General features: G+C 45.6%; 1 protein-coding gene across 2 annotated transcripts in view; it reads left to right on the top strand.

Moving 5' to 3' along the window:
- The window catches only part of LOC133353546 (myosin-16-like), an 82399-nt gene that overhangs the window by 8818 nt on the left and 53063 nt on the right, over nucleotides 1-20518 (top strand). For both annotated transcript variants that reach the window (XM_061569867.1, XM_061569868.1), the window contains 12 exons: nucleotides 632-770; nucleotides 2527-2645; nucleotides 3474-3623; nucleotides 5971-6141; nucleotides 7066-7245; nucleotides 8388-8514; nucleotides 10374-10435; nucleotides 10944-11031; nucleotides 14484-14601; nucleotides 16341-16458; nucleotides 17331-17467; nucleotides 19069-19150. In XM_061569867.1, the coding sequence (XP_061425851.1) occupies nucleotides 632-770; nucleotides 2527-2645; nucleotides 3474-3623; nucleotides 5971-6141; nucleotides 7066-7245; nucleotides 8388-8514; nucleotides 10374-10435; nucleotides 10944-11031; nucleotides 14484-14601; nucleotides 16341-16458; nucleotides 17331-17467; nucleotides 19069-19150 (1491 nt within the window). The remainder of the gene's footprint in view (nucleotides 1-631; nucleotides 771-2526; nucleotides 2646-3473; nucleotides 3624-5970; nucleotides 6142-7065; nucleotides 7246-8387; nucleotides 8515-10373; nucleotides 10436-10943; nucleotides 11032-14483; nucleotides 14602-16340; nucleotides 16459-17330; nucleotides 17468-19068; nucleotides 19151-20518) is intronic.

The following is a 20518-nucleotide window of genomic DNA, read 5'->3' on the forward strand; positions in this document are numbered from 1 at the left end:
CTACTAATAATATATGGTTATATAAAATATAAGCGTCGATGTTCATTACAAAAATTGGTGGCTATTATCACTGGCAGAGCCAGTTGGGAGGGGTGGCACGTGCCCCCCCAATGATCAGATCGAAATCCCTAATTTCGATCGGATCATTGGGGTTTATTAGTAATAAATCGGCATTTTGCGACCCCCACTGCCACTGTGTATCATATATTATGTGCTATGGACTCTATGAGTTGATAGGACAATAGTCTGAGTCCATCATTGGCAATAAGTAACGGCAAAGCAGTTATAAGTGACTCACAGAATTGTGCGCAGTTTCGTATTCAGTTCACGACATCCCTGAAGGCATCAACAGCTTCAGCGAGCGCGATGCCGATCACACAACGCGGTTCGAATTCGACCCTCGATCGATGGCTGCGCCATCGCCGCACACGCGTCGAAGAAACAAGTCCTTACTTACTAACAACTCCTCTATCATGTTTCATTGCTGGAGGGGTTGCCCCCCTTACCTGAAAATCCTGGCTCCGCCATTGGCTATTACGTTCATTGATCTTAAGAAGATACAAAAAAAGTGCGTTTGCAAATGGTTTGTTTTGTTTTTGAGATGTCTTCTTTCCTGTTGCTTGTTTGGCAGGAAGCCTTTGATGTGTTGGGCTTCACTCCGGAAGAAAAGATGAGTCTGTACAAATTGACGGGCGGGATCATGCACTTCGGCAACATGAAGTTTCGGCAGAAGCCCCGAGAGGAGCAGGCGGAGGTCGATGGCACAGAAGGTTTGCTATGTGGCCCTTTTGCTTTGTGCACTGGACGTTTCGTCGTGCCAGAGAACGTATTGTCTGTGAGTCTCGCAGCAAACTTCATGTGCAATGGTTTTTAATGATCTCCCGGCTGGTTCATGTGCATCGCAGGTGGTATGCAGCAACGGGATAGTGCATCTTTGTTTGTTTATTTTCATGATAAATTTGCCCCTTTAAAAAAAGATAGTACAAAGTCGCTTCCTAAATTGGCCCTCGGAATAAAAAAAAAAATAACTCCGTGATGCAGCCGGTGACCTCCACATGGCATTATCTCAAACAATACACAACTGAATGTCAATATAAACTCTAAAGCTGCATACTGAGCGAAGGCACGACGTGGTCACTATTTGATGGAGGTCTTGCAGGAAGCATTGACCACGAGTAGGTCGTCGTACTGAGAAAATTATTCCATTCAGCATCCTAGCCACGGTGCATCTCTCCGACGACAGATTAAATAGCAGTCAGCTGTGCCTTGCCCATCCATCCCAAAGGCCAATTCCTTGCCTCCAATGAATGTTTTGCCCCCCCCCCTTCCCCGCCCCGCAGAAGCTAAGATTCCATTGTCTGTTCACAACCGTTAGTCCAGGCGATGTTCTTAGTCACTGTTGCGATGCGAATCTTAAACGTTGTCACACATTCTTAGACGAATCGTTCAAGATTGTGAGTTACTATTGTATCATGAACCACCAACCCCTCTAAGAAGTAGAAATGTGAACATTGTTTCGGTGAGTATTGGGTTGTATTTTATTCACTTCACAGGTAATGTTTTTTTGGTTCTTGTCAACCACTCAAATATTTAATTGAAACGAAAAAGTATCATGTTTCATAAGTATATTGAATTACACATCATGCTACACGTGCCATTGTTATGATTAAAAGGTTTTTTTTTTAATGCAAAATGACAAAGGCATTGGGAGAAAAACTACACTGCCTAAAATGTCTGAATGACAAACTATTTCCAATTACATTGATTGTTATTCCCATTGAAGAAATGTGTTTATTCATAATGATAACATTATAACACCAATTATTATAGAAAGCTAAAGTGAGTCTCAAGGCACCAGGTCAGGAGATTCCTGCATTCACATCTTTGGCAATTCTTAAAATCAGCAGAGGTAGAGAACTCATCAGGACTTCTGATTATCGCATCCTCTCAACTTGACTAAATAAATAAAGCTCTGTTAAGTATGATAAATGTATGCACTTATGCAATTTCTACTTGTATGCTTTCATTTATTTTGATGTATTTGTTTTTCGCGGCTTGCCAACCTTTTTTTCTATTTTGCACTCCGATTGTTTGTTGCATTGCTTGTTGTCATAACTTGCTGAGCCGCCCCGACTGGATATCTGCTTTGTAGCTAATTGGCCTCCTCCGGTATAAACAAATTAAAGAAGGAAAACACGAATGTTATGCAACAAATGTATAACGTATATGTATCCGTAAGTAAAAGCAATAATGCATGCAGTACCTTTAAACAAATTGAATGTATGTATTGTTAAAGGGAAACTAAAATTAGTTATCTCGCTAGAAGTCAACCGTGGTTACCAGAGGAATGTGGACATGTCCATGACTGGGCTGGGCTGTAAACAGGAGATCGGCACAGCCTCATTCCTCATTCGATGATGAAAGCCACGAGCAATGATTGACATTTAATTTGAAAAACGCTCACTCACATTCATAAAACACGTTTCTTGCCCCGTTGGTGTGGCGTTCTGCTTTGATGGTGTGTAGTGGCGGACCGAGTGGCTTGCCTGGCAGGGATTGACTCAAGCGAGCTGCAAAAGGGCATCACGCGGCCCAAAGTCAAGGTTGGAAATGAATACGTGCAGAAGAGCCAAAACATGGATCAGGTATGATATGAAGGTTACACCGTGCCAGATAACCGTTTTGTCTATGTGCTATTGTCGATAAGAAAAAAATATTTATAACAGCTCGCTGCCCCTTCTCATGTTCAGTTGTGCAAGGGTGTTGCAATCATTAATCACGTCTGTTATCGAGTATCATCGTCTGGCGGGGAATGGAACATACTGCATTAGTAGCAGGGCCTTGCCTCACTCGCTTTGCATTTTTTTTGTACTAAAATCACACTTTCTAGATTTGAAGTTTTCGTGAGTGCAAGGATCCATACTCTTTGGTTTCTTCGGTAAAGTCACGTAGGTAAAAAAAATTAATAAATTAAATCACGACGTTTCGGGCGCAATGCAAGCGTCCTTCTTCAGGTGGGGACAACGTAGTGAAAGCACACCGTTATTTAATTTATTTAAAATGTTTACCTCCGTGACTTTACCGAAAAAAGCAAAGAGTATAAATTCACACTGACATATGTTACAAAATCATCTAATTCAATACCCTTGCAGAACAGCCCTAATTATGTCGTAATTAACTTTTTCACGTGAACCCCGTGAGGTATGGTGAATGTGCACTCACTTTAAAACACACAGCTGGTAACTCGAATTGATGCCCGTACAAATGTATCGTGGGGTTTTTTGACAAAGCAAGTATATATTTATAGATCCTGGCTCTGTTTACCTTCAGGAGAAAACGCAGAAGAGCGTCTGAAAGTGCACGCGTGTTTTTTCTTTCTCAGACCGGAATAATGACGGCTACTTTTGGATGTTGACTCCGTATTTCCATTCCCCCCCCCCCCCCCCCCGTGTTTTTTGTACTTGTCTCAAAAGTGCGTGTCCTCGATCGGTGCCTTGGCCAAAGCCATCTACGACAGAATGTTCAAGTGGCTGGTGGCTCGCGTCAACAAAACCCTTGACACAACCAAGCCGCGGCAATACTTCATCGGCGTGCTGGACATCGCTGGCTTTGAGATCTTTGAGGTGAATGTCTGCGTCCGTTTGTCTCCTACACCGCTGTGTGCGTCAGCCGCTTGCCTTCCACATGTTACACCGCCTGGAATCGGGATGCATTTGCCCCGTTGTGTGCCTAGAGCAGTGGCTCTCAACCGGGGGCACGTGGACCTCTGACCCCTGGAGTCCACGTGAGGGTGATGTATAAACGTGTGACATTACATCACCGTGCACGAGAGTCATTGGTGAATGGTCACGTGAGAATTTGGCGATGTAAAATAGCTGAGACACAATATCAATCCACATGGTAACCGAGAACAATATGAAAGACCTTTCTAAACTCGTTGATGGTAAACGATGCGTGTTTACAAGAGGACCCAGCAAAGCGCAAACAAATGATGTCACGCGCGCAGCGTCCGCGTTGATTTTTTTTATTCTTTTACACGCTTTTTATGAACTCGCTCTGTCTGTTGTTGTTGTTGTGTTCTCAAATCTTGTAACTCAATTTTAACCCACTTCCCAATGTGGTATCGACTGCAAACTTCGTATACTTATGTCATACTGATGACAATACTATATTCTATCATAAAAAAATAATATATATTTTTTAACATTCTTTTTTATATGTAATGTTTCGGCTTGGGTCTAATTGGCCACGGTCAACTGACGTTGGCTGTAATTGGCCACGGTCCCTTACGTTATGGCAAGCTTCGGGGCCACTTCCTAGAGTCTTGGAGTTCTGCCATTACTAGTAAATATCATTAAAGCGTGTATTTTTTTAAAAATGTATTTTAAATATTGCTTATTATTCGCTTGCAGTCACTCGCGAGTTAGGGACACCTCACAAAATGGACAATTGGTTAAAATATTTACGTTCATTGTTCATAACATTTATTTCTCAGAACCATGTTGGGGGTCAGGCAAGACGGGGTGGGTTACTCGGTTGTAACAAGATTCAACAAGGGGAGTTACAGCAGCCAAACAAACGTTGAGAACCACTGCCCTCGAGCAATAATAATAATAATTAGTCTGGAATGCTACGTGACTATCATTTTTAATAGAGGTTTTTTTTTTGTTAGATCGCGTAAATATATAAATGTGTTGTTAAACCCGCCACCCACCGACACAGCCAACTCGTAAGGGTTGTCACGTAAACAGAACGTGCCAATTCGTCACTAGTACAGCAACACCGGTGTGGTGGAGAGCCAAGCCACAACATTTACAATCTGAGTACGACGTGCGTTAAACTAACTATCATTTTGTTGACGGGGGAAAAACACGAATAACAGTAAAGGACACATCCTTTATGGCTCGGCTCGAAACGCGGCCAGCCCCATAAAGTGTGGCCAGGCCCTGAATATATATTAGATGTTGAATGCTGTGTGTCCTGCAATACCCACACCTATTAGCAAAGTTCTGCAGTGTAGAGTAACACATTTGTCCGTACAACGTGAATCATTAACCTGGTGAGTTATGTTGATTGAAAGCCCTTCTCTCCACCTGTTGTTTAGATATCACCCACTGAGGATTATTACGTTTGTCTTCAACTTCAGAGTCAAACCTCTGCCAGCTAGACACACTGGGGTGAGATGCATGCTGGGTATAGGCACTATCCGGCATACTGCAACGTAATTGATACCAATGCGTGCATGTAATTAAAATGTAATGCAGTTTTCATCAAAGAAATGTGATTGACAAGGAATGACAGTCGACTGTATAAATACACAATGTACATTTTTGTTGCAATTGAATAGCTAGCGAATCACAGCTGTGCAGTTTAATCTGGGCCACCGTCACTGTGAAGCAGATGATGAAGCTAGGCCCAATGTTTAGTGGTTGTGGGAGGTTGCTGGGCTTGAAGCATTTTTATTGGGTTTATATAATAATGGAACCCAAAACATTGTGCAAAATCCAGAGCACTAGCAACGTACACAGCATCCAGCATAATGGATTTCAGAACCCCATGCAACAGACAAGCAGAGATGTATAGCATTTCTACGTACGTATCAATGTCATCCTGGACACCCGTGCATATGAGATGTTCCATTTGGAGGGATTTTTCCAGGTGAAATATTTTCGTGAATAAAATGAAATTAAAGTGTACACGGTGTAGATTGTCGCTTTAGAATCGCGAGTGCACACACGCTGCCACGATTCAATCACGCGCACACGCAACTCAGAACAATGGCACCTGCAGAAAGTGGGAGCACAGTACTTAGTGTTATATGGCTCAAAGGTTGAAACTGGAAAATCCTAATGGGTTCTAAACGTGAGTGAGTGACGATGCCGATATTGATAGCGACGATGACTTCGTTTGTGATGACGACGACGATGATGACGATGATTATGGTTGTGTCGCCAACGTGCCTGCGTGAAGTTCAACAGCTTCGAGCAGCTGTGCATCAACTTCACCAACGAGAAGCTGCAGCAGTTCTTCAACCACCACATGTTCGTGCTGGAGCAGGAGGAGTACAAGAAGGAGGGCATCGACTGGGTCTTCATCGACTTCGGCCTCGATCTCGCTGCCTGCATTGACCTCCTGGAGAAGGTTTCATGTCCAAATTTCAATTTGCCTTACACTTTACTTGTGTGTGTGTGTATAGTGCCATAAGCGTGCCATAAGCATGCAACGTGTATCCAATCCTGAGATTCGCTTCTTTACAAATGGCTGTATGGGAAAATGTCCCTGGCATTTCAGCATTCCAATGCGCGCCATGGCCAGATGCATGTTGTGCGGTGTGCGTTTATTGTGTTTGTTATTGCTGTTGATTGGAAAAACAAGTTCTGGGCTGTTTCGCAGAGTTACGAACAGGCCCAGTAATGAACGCGGCCTGAGCAGTATGAATTTCCATGCTGAGCGGCAGAGGCAGCGCTCATAAATACATCTTGATGCGAAGCTCTTCCTGAATCCCAATTAAACCAAAGCAATTACCAATGGACATAAAATTCACAACAACGAGGCTGCCCACATTCATCATGGCCAATTGAGATTGCCTCCAAAGACAAAGATCCCCCGTATAGCCTGTAACAGACGGTTGTGGCAAGTGCTGTTAACGAGCACCTATGAAGGCCGGCACGGCACACGAAGGGGTGGGTGGTGAGCACCATAAACGGCCGCCTTTGTCTCCCCAATGCCGTTAGTTTGCATTTATGTTGAACTTCTTTCGCACCATATGTAGCCAACCGTGCAAATCGGAGGTTAGCACTCACTTAACGCTAAAAGTCGACCTCGGGGAGGCCCAGGACCGGTTCAAATAATTGTCACCGATGTTGGCCTTGAGCGAGACTCGAACTTGGGTCACGGGGTTCATTCGTGCAGTGTCGCGCTAACCGCTTCACGGTGCTAACGAACCAAGCGGCAGTGCAGCGCTAACCGCTAACCGCGACACTGCCACCCCAGCCCACCTTTAACGTGCGGTTCGCTTTTTTTTTCCAGCAATTTCTATTTTTAACGTACTTCTCCCCTGCGCAGCCGATGGGCATCTTCTCCATCCTGGAGGAGCAGTGCGTCTTCCCCAAGGCCACGGACGCCAGCTTCAAGGCGGCCATGTACGACAACCACCTGGGCAAGTCTGCGCCATTCCAGAAGCCCAAGGCGGGCAAGAAGGCTGGGCAAGAGGCCACCTTCGAACTCCTGCACTACGCCGGCACGGTAAAAAGGCATCCCGACAAAGCGTGCACACGAGTCGTGCATAAGCTGAGCGCGTGATGGCTCAGGTTACAGTCACCATCGGGCAGCCACTGTCAAATTGGCTTTGTCCGCCAAGCCCAACGTGGGAATTTTGACTAAAGAGATTTAATGGACGGGGTTTAGTGGTTGTGGGTGAATGAAGAACGCTGATGTCATGTTCGTGATGCATCCGTCCGTCCGATCGATCAGCTAATGACCTTCACTCTTGAGTCACCCAGCTTCGCTGGCAACGGCACTTCAAGTTTTCTAACATCAAATGTAATTGCGTGGGGGCGAAGCTTTATAGCGTGCTGTTACATTTCACAAGGGGCTGGTCTTGTTAACTTTCTATAGGGCTTCGCAGGGTCACTCTGTCACACCGGCACCCGTTGCGCTTTGCAATTGTGCCGCTGTGTAAATTTAGTGGTTAATTCAATTACCCCCGCGCTGTTGGGAGGTCGCCAGGTTATCTCAGGGGTCCGGAGCGCAGAGACGGCGGTGCGTAGAGCCCGCGCTTGAATCAGGTCGTGATTGAACCGGGCTATCGAGTGTAATCATGAGTCGGTTGCCTCAGGCTAGCTACCAAAATGCCTGCATGAAAATTTAAAAACACGAAAAAGGACGCAGCGTGACATTTGTGTGCTGCACTTCCATTTGGCCAAATTTCTGGCGATGAGAATGAATAAAATACCGTCTTGACTGTCAATGCGACAAACATGACTCTGTGCCAAAGCGTGCATGAAAGTGCTGCCCCCTCGTGTTTAACTCCGATTACTTGACGAGATCTCCTAAATTCTGTGACTATCTCCTTACAACGGATCGTCGGGGAGAGCAGAGAAAGCGCTTCAAGGATGTCCCTTCGTCAAGAACAACTTGAAGAAGGGCACCAACTCATGGATAACCTCAGCAAAGGCGGTCGGGCGTGGTGCTGGCCACCCACCCCCTCGTGTTCTGTTCCGGCCTTCATAGGTGCTCGCTAACAGCACTTGCCCCAACAGTCTGTTAAGACTATACGGGGGGATTTTTGTCTTTGGGGAGGGGGGGTCGGGAGAAATGCACTTCTCTTGAAAATTGGGGACGAACTGATTTAACATATAAACACGTAAAACTGCGTCGTCTCCCAGGTGGGCTACAACACGCAGGGGTGGCTTGAGAAGAACAAGGACCCGCTGAATGAGACGGTGGTGAGCCTCTTCCAGAACTCCAGCATGCCCCTTCTGTCAGTACTCTTCAAGGAGGAAGAGGCAGCAGGTGATGCCCGCAACGAGGTGCCGCGAGGCAAACGCAACCCCTTGTCAGACCAATTCGGACATTATTGGTCACCTCCATGCCACCTTGTGCATCTCAACGTTCATCCTACAAAGTCCCATCACAAGAGAGAAACACAAACAAACAGACACAATACATGTTGTTGCCCGTATTGCAACGGCTGCATGCCGTATGGACCTGAAAACTCAATTTCCCTGCACAGTAATAACCCGTATGGGTTGACAGCTGTTCGTATGCCCGAGTGTACGCCAATGTCGTTTTGGCAGGAACCTCTCGCTCGCCAATCAAGGACGGGGCGCTGTGTGGTGCAGTCCCGTCAGCGCACCGCACTCCCAGGGCCACTTGCCCCAGGAGTCAGCTTTGTCTGCGTCTCTGCTCGCTACTAACCGCACTTGCCCCAGCAACCTGTTAGAGGCTACACAGGGGAGATTTGTCTGCGTCTCTGCTCCCTACTAACCACACTTGTCCCAGCAGTCTGACAGAGGCTACACAGGGGAGCTTTGTCTGCGTCTCTGCTCGCTACTAACCGCACTTGCCCCGCAGTTTATTCGAGGCTACACGGGGAAGCTTTGTCTGCGTCTCTGCTCGCTACTAACCGCACTTGCCCCAGCAGCCTGTTAGATGCTGCGTTAAAGTATGCATACGTACAGTAAGCGACATTTCAGACGCTTCTTCAGGCACAAATGTGCTATGAAGTGGGCCATTGCCCAGAACGTCGCCCATCACATATCAATTATAATTGATATGTAATCAATTGTAATGATTTGATTACATATTGGTGCCACAGTTACGTGGTGGGGTAGATTTTTCTCCGGGCCCTCCGGTTTTTCCCTCTACATTTAGAATCAACGTCACGCGTTCATAGTATTTGGCTGCTATACATTTCCACGTGATAAGCCACTTCGTTGGGCTATTATTTGTGGTCAGGTCGCTTCTGAAAAAGAGCTACATAGCTCAGTGGGCCTTACCGGGTAAAATAAAACATAGTTTGATTTTTATTTTAGTTTTTTTTTCATTCCCAGCTAGAGCTAACAGCGGTGGTGAGTGATATTTTAACCAGTCCTTGGCCTCGCCACCCATGCCCTCCACCAATCCACACTGACCAGCGTGATGAAGAACGGCCAAATGACCTCCAAGACCGACACGGCATGCGGAGGCCTTCATCCAGCAGTGGCATGATGAAGTGGTTGAGATCGTTGTTTATGATTGTGAATATGTCTATTTACGCAATTTTTGGCGTAAATCTACCCCTTGTTTCCGTTACTAACTGTGGTAAAAATCAGCTAACGTGATGCATTTTTAACATTACATCAACATTGATAACATAATAAAGCAACAGTGGCACTTAATAACCACAGATAGCACATACACGGTTGCGCCATTGAACAGTAAGCGAGTGACTTTTCAAATAATGACTGTGTACGTCACTGTTCTGTTCTAAAAATACCTTGTGATGAATTTCGAGTTAAAGCTTTCGTGACTGCAGAGATTCATCTTCTTGGTTCTTTCGGTAAAGTCACGTAGAAGGGAAATAATAAAATTAAAACATAATAAAATAATTATCACGACGTTTCGGCCACAACGCAAGCAGCCGTCCTCAGGTGAAGAACAGGTCTGTCGGAAAGACAGCGTCTGAATGGGCACCAACAGGCTTGGCAGCGTATATTTAAGCTCGTGATGGTTAATTAATGATTTAGAATATGTAACTGGGGTTTGTTGTAACGCGTTTATTTTGTCAAAACCACAATGCACAGGCGCAACTGGCACAAGAGCGGAGTCATCGCTGTGAAAGCGACGCGTCGTTCCTTTATCTTGTCGCATCTATTTTTACTCCCCCCCAGCCGGCGCCAAGCAAAAGCAGAAGAAAGGATCGGCCTTCCAGACCGTATCAGTGTTTTATAGAGTGAGTTCACCTTCCTTTATATAATCCAGCTTTTGTCTAAGTGTGTGCTGCACAAGCACAAAAGAGCCTTTTTCGAAATGTTTTGCCTTTAATATAATTTGTATTGCCATGGAAAGGGGCCATTGCCCAAAATGTTTGCCTATTTTCGTATATATATGTTTTCCTTCTTTAAAGCGTGGGCTTGTTTTTTGACAATCCAACTGGATAATCGGCACAACTTGCACGCTTTTTCACCACTGTCATTTTCATCTTTCATATTCAATCTCGAAGACAGAGAGCGGATCGATTTTATTTTTTTCAGCAGGAAGGACCCAATGAGTTGTTAAGCCCTATTTTACAGGCGTCCTGCGACGGGTACAGACGTTATACAGAACATATCTTAGCAACGTAATCGCGGTTACATAGGTTACGATGCATCCAGTAAGAATCTGCTGTAATGATATATCACACGCGGTGTGCTCTCTGTAGAGACAATTTGTGTTTCCCACTGCTGCGTTCTGCAATCCAGGAGCAGCTGAACAAGCTCATGGCGACTCTTCACAGCACCTCTCCTCACTTTGTCCGCTGCATAGTCCCCAATGAGTTCAAGAAATCAGGTGAGCCAAGTCTCATCGATAATAAACTACCGCTGATTTATTAAAGTGTAATGCGTGCAGGCTTTCGTGATTAATATTATGATTCGGAATACATTTCTTGGGGCCAGAGCACGGTAAGGAGAATGTGTGTCCTGTACCCTCCTCCGTCCAAAGACAGCCGATTAATAACAACGCTGTCACGCGATAAACAGGCAAAGCGATTCATCTTCTTGGTTCTTTCGGTAAAGTCACGTAGAAGGGAAATAATAAAATAATAAAAATAAAACATTATAAAATAATTCTCACGACGTTTCGGCCACAACGCAAGCAGCCGTCCTCAGGTGAAGGACGGCTGCTTGCGTTGTGGCCGAAACGTCGTGAGAATTATTTTATTATGTTTTATTTTCTACGTGACTTTACCGAAAGAACCAAGAAGATGAATCCCTGCAGTCACGAAAGCTTTAAATCGAAAAAAAAAGGCAAAGCAATGTATCACCGCTTCGGAAGCACCACCGCTGTTGTTGGAGAGGAATCCATGCACATTTTACAATTGGGTACCACGTTCCGCCGGTCGTCATGACCAGCATCCTCATGTGATCTGACCCAACACAATAATTGTGCATAATTATTGAAGTGTGTTCGTCACTCTGCTTGTAACTCAAAACCAAATGTAAAACGAGGATGAGCAACGAACTAAAAGTAAGCAAAAAAAGCAACATTTCCATGTTGCACGTGTTTTTTTTTTGTATTTCAAAAAGCGTGACCTGACCTGGAGAGCAGGCAATACCGTTTCAAGGGGCCATTGGTCCGTTGTGATTACTTTCTCGGAACACCTATGGGTGGATGTCTGAATTACTATATTTTTCAAATCATCGTCCGTCATACTGCTACCGATGTGGGAAAAAGATGCTTCTCCATTATTCTGCTTTTAACGAATGAAATAAAACTACAGTGGTACAATAATCGTTCCCTGTGTGCACGGGATAGCCTTCCTATGCGCTGGGCTGCAGTGGCGAGACCCTGGCGTTTATCCGCCTGGGGTCAGTGGGGCATTGACCTGGCCGAGTGAACCGCAGACGTTTGCGGTTCAAGCCCACGTGTCCGTCCCGTTGAAGACTGTGCGTGCATTGACCAAAACATATTTTCGCCTTCTGCTTCACAGTGGATGACTGAGATCATAGTAAAACAAAATATATATATAAGGAGATGTTTTGAAAACTGTCCTTCCGCTTTGAAGAAGAGCCTTACCTGAAACTTTGTCTTCTGTATACTTTTGTATTGCTCTGGAGAAGAGGTTGTAAGCCGTGTGTGGCGGCCAATTTTTTTTTATTTCGTTCAATTTTGAAAATTACTTTCAAATTACAGTTGAGTAAAGGCAAGCGCACAGCAACGTTGGCCGTCTTGTGTAAAACGACTGCAGACTATGATTGTCTATAACACGTGGCGCCTTCTTTTATATAGCCTTGCACTATAAAGAATGGCACAAACACCAAAAGTGCTTTTGAATTCATTTCTATTCAAGTTGAAATCTTTCCTGACACCTTCCTTGCTCGACAGGGCAGTGCATGTATAATTTTACCCGGCACTTTTTGAGGCACTGTTGGTAGATCATGCAGAAGGGATCGCGTGACGTGATCACAGATTGGCAGGTCTACGAAAAGCCAGGACAGTAAATATGTTACTCACATAACCAGGTAAGGCCCACTGAGCTACGTAGCTCTTTTTCAGAAGCGACCTGGCCACAAATGACAGCTCAACGAAGTGGCTTGTCACGTGGAAATTTATAGCGGCAACCAAATATTCAACATACCTGGCGAGACGGCCCAGCACGTTGGCCGCTTGCAGTTAACGGTTCGAATCCAGCGGCCGCCCTGATTAATACTGCAAGTGTAATCATAATAATTAATGTGTGCCGACGTCAGGGTCATAATTTCCCATATTCGAAAATTACCTGCAAATTTACTCGATTGGAATTCTACTTAGCGACTATTGCCACGTACTGGCAGACTCATGCACGAGCTCACTCTTGCAAACGAGACTCATCCTGAACTCTTGATTTCTCAACTGGTTCAACAAAATACACTTAACCTAAGTTAACCGTCATCCGTAGGCTTTTTTTTTACCGTGCGCTGTTTTTTTTCCCACATGCAAACATTCTCGTTAAAATACCCAACGCTCCTGAACAAGTATTGACCAACCCTGTGGCGTGACCTTGTTTAAAGGGGGAGGGTGGGGTGGGGGTATACAAAAACCCAGGGGCGGGTGGTGGGGAGTACACGACACAGTCAGCAAGGTTGGCACGTACGGTGCGAAAAAAGTTCAACATATCAACGTAAACAAGCTGCAAACAAATGTGAAGCGGATCGAAAACGATACGATCTGCATTTGCCTATCGTGCATGATGCTCCAGCTCTTCAATGGATTGCGTTAACTCCACTGGCCGGTAGGCAAATAGCAGTGGCAAGACAGCGGAATCTTCGTGTAGAGTCGGAATCAGGGCCAGTGACGCAGCTGAAGGAAGCTGGTCCTTGGGAGGGAGGGGAGGGAGGGGAGGGAGTGGAGGGAGGTAGGGGAGGGGAGGGTAGGGTAGGAAGGGGGGGAGTGAGGGGGGGAGGGAGGGGAGGGAGGGGCCTTTTTAGCCACCCCAGACCCGTCCAGATCTTGGGACATTCAGTTTTTCAAGGTTACATGAAAACAACAACAATTATTCTTAAGTGCTGAAATGCATCATGATTTATGCAAATGTTCTTTATTTTCAAGTCATTGCGAGTGAATTATTCTCACCGTATAACAAGTGAATGGAAGGTCAATAAAAAAAACCTGGAATAAGCAATGAATCTAGAAGTTGGCAGTTAATGTCATCCTGCCATTCACATGTGTAAAATGTTCGGGGCACACCAGATGTCAGAGGCTGTAACCATCAAGCAACACTGCAGCAGTTGTAAACCAAGAGCGATATTGCTTTTGCACAAATTGGCAATTTTTATTTCCTAAAAATAAACACTATCTGTAAAATGATGCAACTAAACGCAACGACTAGGAGCAAAATAAGCCGATAAAAAAAATCTTAAATTCCAATTTGGAATTGAAATCAGTTTAACCACACACTTTAAGTGCATACATACTGTACATACGAGTATAACACACAAGCAGATCTCTGTTTTCAGCCACGGAAATATCTCAACGTTTCCAGATTTCTTTTAACACCATAGACATGGAATTGAGCTTGGCTTAAGACGTCCATCACATAATTTGAGGCTTGTGGGCAATTAGAATTTCCATTCTAGCAAAGTACGATTCGTCGAAATCCTAATGCCGTCCTGCAGAGACAGGCGGCTGCATTCCTTGAAGTCACATTCTTTTTTTGCGCGGAGGTTTGCGTGAACGCGACGTGCGGCCCACACAGTTGCCCCGTCGCCTCTGTGTTCTTGCTGCTGTGTGATCTAACGGCCTCTGGCCTGACCTTCACGCAGGCATGGTGGACGCTCACCTCATCCTGCACCAGCTGGCCTGCAACGGCGTGCTGGAGGGCATCCGTATCTGTCGCAAAGGCTTCCCCAACAGAACTCTGTACCCCGAGTTTGTGCAGCGGTAAGCCTGACCACCCATCCCGTTGCTGCCAGCAAATCACAATTGCCTCCGTGACAGAGGTCGCAACCGGGTACCCGATACCCGTACCCTACCCGATACCCAGCTACCCGTACCCGGCCAGGTACGGGTACCCATTTGCGACCCTGGTGCGGCCGGATACGGGTACGGGTAGGCCGTGAGTCACTGGTGAGTAACCGTTTGTCACTCATTTCAGGTAGGGTACGGGTAGGGAACGGGTACCCGTACCCGGCCAGGTACTGGTACCCATTTGCGACCCTGGTGCGGCCAGGTACGTGTACGGGTAAGGAATCAAAATCCGTTTGCGACCTCTGCTCCGTGATCAAAGAGACGTCGGAAGGTGCGCGCATCTGCTCAGGGGCGGGGAGATGGCCGAGACGTGAAAGCACGTTCGCCACTTGTTGCATCGTTGCTGTTGGAGCCCAGCGGCCACCCTGGGTAACACAGTGGAGGAATTAAACTTGAATACTTGCATTCTGCTTCGTGGTGAACGTCAACGACCTCATGACGTTCTATTTTTTTTTTTTAGTAGGCTATGTGTGCCAGTGTCATAGTTCAACTTGGCAAAATTACCAAAATTACTGAATATTAAACTAGATTCGAATATTACTTAAATGTGGAAAAAACAGCATAGTAACAATGCCCCCCACTGCTAAACCAAGGCCCATTTGCAAGGCCATCTTGAGTCACATAGGGAGATCTGCCGTTCGGGGTCTCCTTGGCCATACTGCAGTAGGGCATGGTCGAGATCAGATGTGATAAAGCGCATTGAGTTGGTGAGACATTTGAGTGCATTACAAATGCAAATTCCTAAGCTTAAATGCAAATCCGTATTTGTTAGTGGCCCTGAGTGAGTCACAAAATCCAAATTTCCTTGCCTGGGGGGCAAGCTTTTTCATAGCGTGGCATCTGTTAACTTATCCCAAACTACAACAATACCTGCACTTATTGTATTGACTCTGTAGGCATGATGAGTTGAGTCATGCGCCCGTCTCGAAAGCTGAGCGAGTCAAGATCCTCCAAATACGGCGCACACCTGAAGTCAATTTATATCAGCGGCTGTCAAAATATTTTGTTTAAGAAGTAACAGCAAAGTTACTCTAGATGTATCCGAGGCTCTGTCCCTGGGTGCTATCATTCCACATGCACATCCTGTTTTGTCAATCCGCCGCTGTATGGACGGCCTCCCCATGCTCTCCATGCCATGGGGGATTCGTGTCCATGCTTCACCACGCTGGTCAGTACGGGATGGTCAAGGAGGGTGGGAGGGGGTACAGAACAGCAGTGGATTTTGCTTCACTGCCCTCTACTGCCCATGTGTGTTATACGCATGCTGGCGACCCGTCCAAGCACTATCCAGGCTCAACATCTGCTAAGCTTCCGAGATCGAACAGGGTTGGATGCTTTGCGCATGATGTTGTCGTATTTACGCGGCATTACTACCTATACAATGATATATACTCAACGCATGATTGCTATGTTTAAAGAGAGAAATTTATTACCAAGTTATCAAAAAAATGTTGATATGTTTACATGTGTGTGTATACTTTACAGAAATAAAAACACGTCTGTGTATATGCTGTATCGCAATGTGTAGTTGGTAGATTTTCTGTCAAAAAGTGTTTATGTAGTTCGAGATTCATGACACATTTCGATTTTTTTAAAAAAAACGTGTTTTTTTTAAAGGAATAATGTCACCGTGCGTTTTCTTTATCTCTTAGTTACTCAATCATTAACCCAGTTGCTGGAAAGACGGAGACTGATCCTAAGGCCATCACAGAGAAGGTTTTGAAATCCACATATCTCGTGGAGGATGAGTATAGGATTGGCTTCACAAAGGTGAGAGAGAGATGCAAAGCGTTGCAAGCAGGAACGGGGGACCGATTCGTGCATGTGCTTTCAGCGCCACCGTTGCCCTTGAACAAAATAATATTCCATTGAAAGATTAATATTTGTTGATTTTGCGTGGAGTAAAATCAACAAATATCATACGAATGTTTTTGCCGTGGTGAAAGTGAATATACATTTGCATGTATTTATTTATTTATGTGGCGTTGTGATTATTATTGCATAATAGGCTAGTGACGTATTTATTCATAGTGATTTGTTTAAAATGGGGAACCCACACAAACAGCATAGTTTATGAAGTCACATTGGTACTTCATTTCATTATCATCATCATACATGATCAAACCATTGCTGTATGAAGGACTCCCGAAGCCGTCACCCTCTCTGAAGATCCCACGATGTAAAAGTCCACTTGTACCCAAAGCTGATTTCATGAAGACGATTGCTCGTGTTGCGATCGAAACGTCGTGATATTTTTTATTACTTTTCTATCTACGTGGCTTTACCGAAAGACCCATAGAATATGTATTCCTGCAGTCACGAAAGATTCAAGTCTGATTTCATCACTCCATTTCCTCGGCACGTTTAATTATTCTTGACCATCGGCCATCATCCATCCTATCCAGCGAAGTGCCCTTCCCCAATCCCACTTACTTTTCCCAACAGTTTAAACAATAGTCATGTACCGACCCATGTTCTCTCATCCCTGTGTTCCTCGTTCTGTCCTTCAACGTAATTTCCACGTTTTTGCTTTTTTGTAGTTAGACGTTTCACTTTTGTTCCATAATTATATATTTCTATTCAAAGAGAAATTTTCTCTTCAGGGGGTAATCGCACTTGAGCCATTTGCATCCCTTGTGCAGGTGTTTTTCCGGGCCGGCGTTCTCGGCAAACTGGAAGACATCCGCGACGACTGCATCTGCCGCTTCATCACCAAGCTGCAGGCCTCTTGCCGCGGCAAAGTTTTCCGCCGTGACTTCCAGAAGGTCCTGGACAAGAGGTGAGTTGATTCCCTGCCATTTCCATGTATTATTAAGGGTCTCCGGCATCTCGGGAACGGTTGTTGGAATACCTCTTTGGCGGCATCCATTATTTAAGGACCGTTTCCGCTTATTTATTTTGCTGCATGCATTTAACTAAAGGCATGAAATATTAATTGACTCATGATCAGAATTATACTTTTTCTTTTGTATGCGTCGCTTTGGCTTGGCCTTAAAAACAGATTGTGGGCTCTTTTGAGTAATTTATAAAAATGGAAATGTTGCAGCGTTTTTTTCTCTCGACAAAATGTAAGTGTTGTTTTAGATACTGGTAAATCAAAAGGGCAAAAACCCGACTGCTCATCAGCCAACATGATCATCATCCAAGCCTTTGCTTCGGTTTTATTGTTGTGTTTTAATATCAGTTCGATAAGTGTTCATGACCAGATAATGCAATCATCAAGATCCAGGCAAACTTTGCAGTGTAACGAGGACATATTGAACTAAAATGTCACAGATGTAGCTGCCTCTCAGTGTCACGTCGTTATAAATTGCCCAATTACGGCACCAGTTGCACGAAGTCGGCCACAAATTCCACATTTAACGTTTTAACATTCGCGTGATGACACAGTAACGTGATAGCGCGCCGATATTTTGTGACTCCAGCGGTTACAAAATCGAGGGAAATCAATGGGTTAATTATGTTTACGCGACCCCAAATCGGGTTGTGTGCTTGTGCTGTCGGCACGGTCGGTCATTAGAGAGCGGCGCTCGTCGTCACATCGCGACACAAGCCTGGCTCCTTCGCGTTCGCGAAAGGAGGTCAAAGGCGGGTCTCGTCCTATTATCTGGTTTTACCGTGCGGTTGAGTTTCACGGGGGGGGCTGGGGACCTTGATGCCTGCCCCCGATAGCGAGTGCGGTAGCATGGACGGGCTGCCTGGCGGTTGAGCCGAGGGAATGTTTGGGCATGGTTTTTGCCCCAGATAACGACGTTAAAGCCCCGGCTTTGAAGCCCACCGGTCTAAGTACACCGGTGAGTTTACGAAGGAAAAGAAAAGCGGGGGGAGGGGGGGGCCTTTGGCTTGACAAGTGAATGTTTCTGCTGTGCGGAGCGGCACGTGGGAACAGGCACGAGGCATTAAAATGTGTCGCTCGCAAAATGCTGCTGTGGAGTTGAAATCTAAATCTTACCAAAACAAACACTGGAAGAAAATACTCGACAATACCTGAGCAATTTGTAGAAATATACAAATTGCAAAATTATTGATTCCCGTGAGCACAATTTCATATACTCGAGTATTATTTACCTATTAATGTGTGTATATTGGCAGCTGTTGGTGTCGGCTCTTCAGTCCTAGAAGAGTGTTCCCTCATGAGCGTGTTTGTAAACACGCTCAAACTATTTCTAGATTTCTTTTACCTACGTGACTTTACCGAAAAAACCTTAGAGTACGCTCAAACTAAACTGATGGAGTGGCGAGGCCTGCCTTCAACAATGGATTGAGAAAACGGCTGCGACACGTGGCACTGCCCTTGATACCTTTTATGAAGCCCAATGAAATCTGGAGTTTTATTTTGGGGTTTTTTTTTCTCGTGCGTGCGTGCGTTCTCTCAAACAGGGACGCCATGGTGATTATTCAGTCCAACGTTCGAAGCTTCCTTCAGCTGCGTCACTGGCCCTGGTTCCGACTCTACACAAAGGTACTGCTCTGCCCTGCCACGTGTAGGTAACGACAATCCCTTCAGGTGTTTAGCATTCACAATGTGACCATACATGTATTTCCCTTCAACGTTACGGGAATTTATAGCAACTGGCGTGGCCGATGTAGACGCGCCCTCTCAACAACACACGCACACTATTTCATATATATACCTTGACGTATATATACAGTGCTGTGTATATATGACTTAAGTAAAGGAATAATAACGTATAGGCTTATGAGCAGGCAACCACAGATGTTTAACTTATCAGGCATTTGCAAAGACATCCACTGCGCAGTATGAAGATGGGACTGCGTATGTGCGTGCATTCCCAACAATGCATTCATCAACGTGCAGCAGTAGCACAACAATTTGTCTAGGCAGATAGCATTTTGAATTTTTATTTTCCCGTCCTCCCACTTCCTTTACCGAACACTGATGTATGCAGATAGAAACATTATTTCACATGCTACCGAACCGTGACGTTTCCATTGGAAATCAAATATTTGCCAGAAAAAAAAACTCGCGTTGGGAATTTAAACAAGCCTTCCAGCCTGTATTAACATATGTTTGGAAGGCTCTGCATATGACAAAAAAAATATAGACATAATTCCGCCCATGCTCGATCCATCAACTGATGAACACTTGCCCACAGCATGTCAGTTACGGGGTCTTTTTTGACCATACTTCGCCACGCTGGTCATTGCGGGTTCGGCGAAACGGGTGGGGTCGGAAGAGAGAGCAGGACCATTCGTGGTACCACTCGCCACGGATATGAGCCGTGGCGACCGTGAATCGAGCTCAGGTCGTCAGATTCGTCGTGTCACAGCTCGCTCGCCTCTACCCCGCACCCCACACTGCTCCATCGCCTCCCTCCCTACAGCCTCTGAAAAGGGGAACTCTAAAAGAAGAGAGGAGAAGTGAAATGACAATGCAACAAAGGTCTCACACAAATGCTGCGAATGAACGCACTTTTGCAATAGATCTGTCGGGTGCAAAATGGCCCTCGGCCAAAAGCAAAGAACTCCGTGTTTGCTCAGCAGCAAAAGACAAAGATCCCCCGTATAGCCTTAACATACTGTTGGGGCAAGTGCTCTTAGTGGGCACCTACGAAGGCCGGAACAGCACACGAGGGGGTGGGTGGCCAGCACCACGACCGGGCCGCCTTTCTGTCCCCAGTGGCGCTGTTTACACACCGCAGCAGGTATTCATTTGAGGCCGAGTCGACCTAGGGGGAGGGCCTAGGAGCCGGTTTCAGATATTCGTCACCGTCGTTGGCCGTGGGTGGGAATCGAACTCGGGTTCGCGGGAAGCACGAACCCGCTACACTGCCGCTCGCCCCCTCGGTGAAGCGGTCACCTCTTCACA

This window comes from Lethenteron reissneri, chromosome 44, assembly GCF_015708825.2.
Source record: "Lethenteron reissneri isolate LAM-NWPU_2019-01 chromosome 44, ASM1570882v1, whole genome shotgun sequence".
Classification (NCBI taxonomy): Eukaryota; Metazoa; Chordata; class Hyperoartia; order Petromyzontiformes; family Petromyzontidae; genus Lethenteron; species Lethenteron reissneri.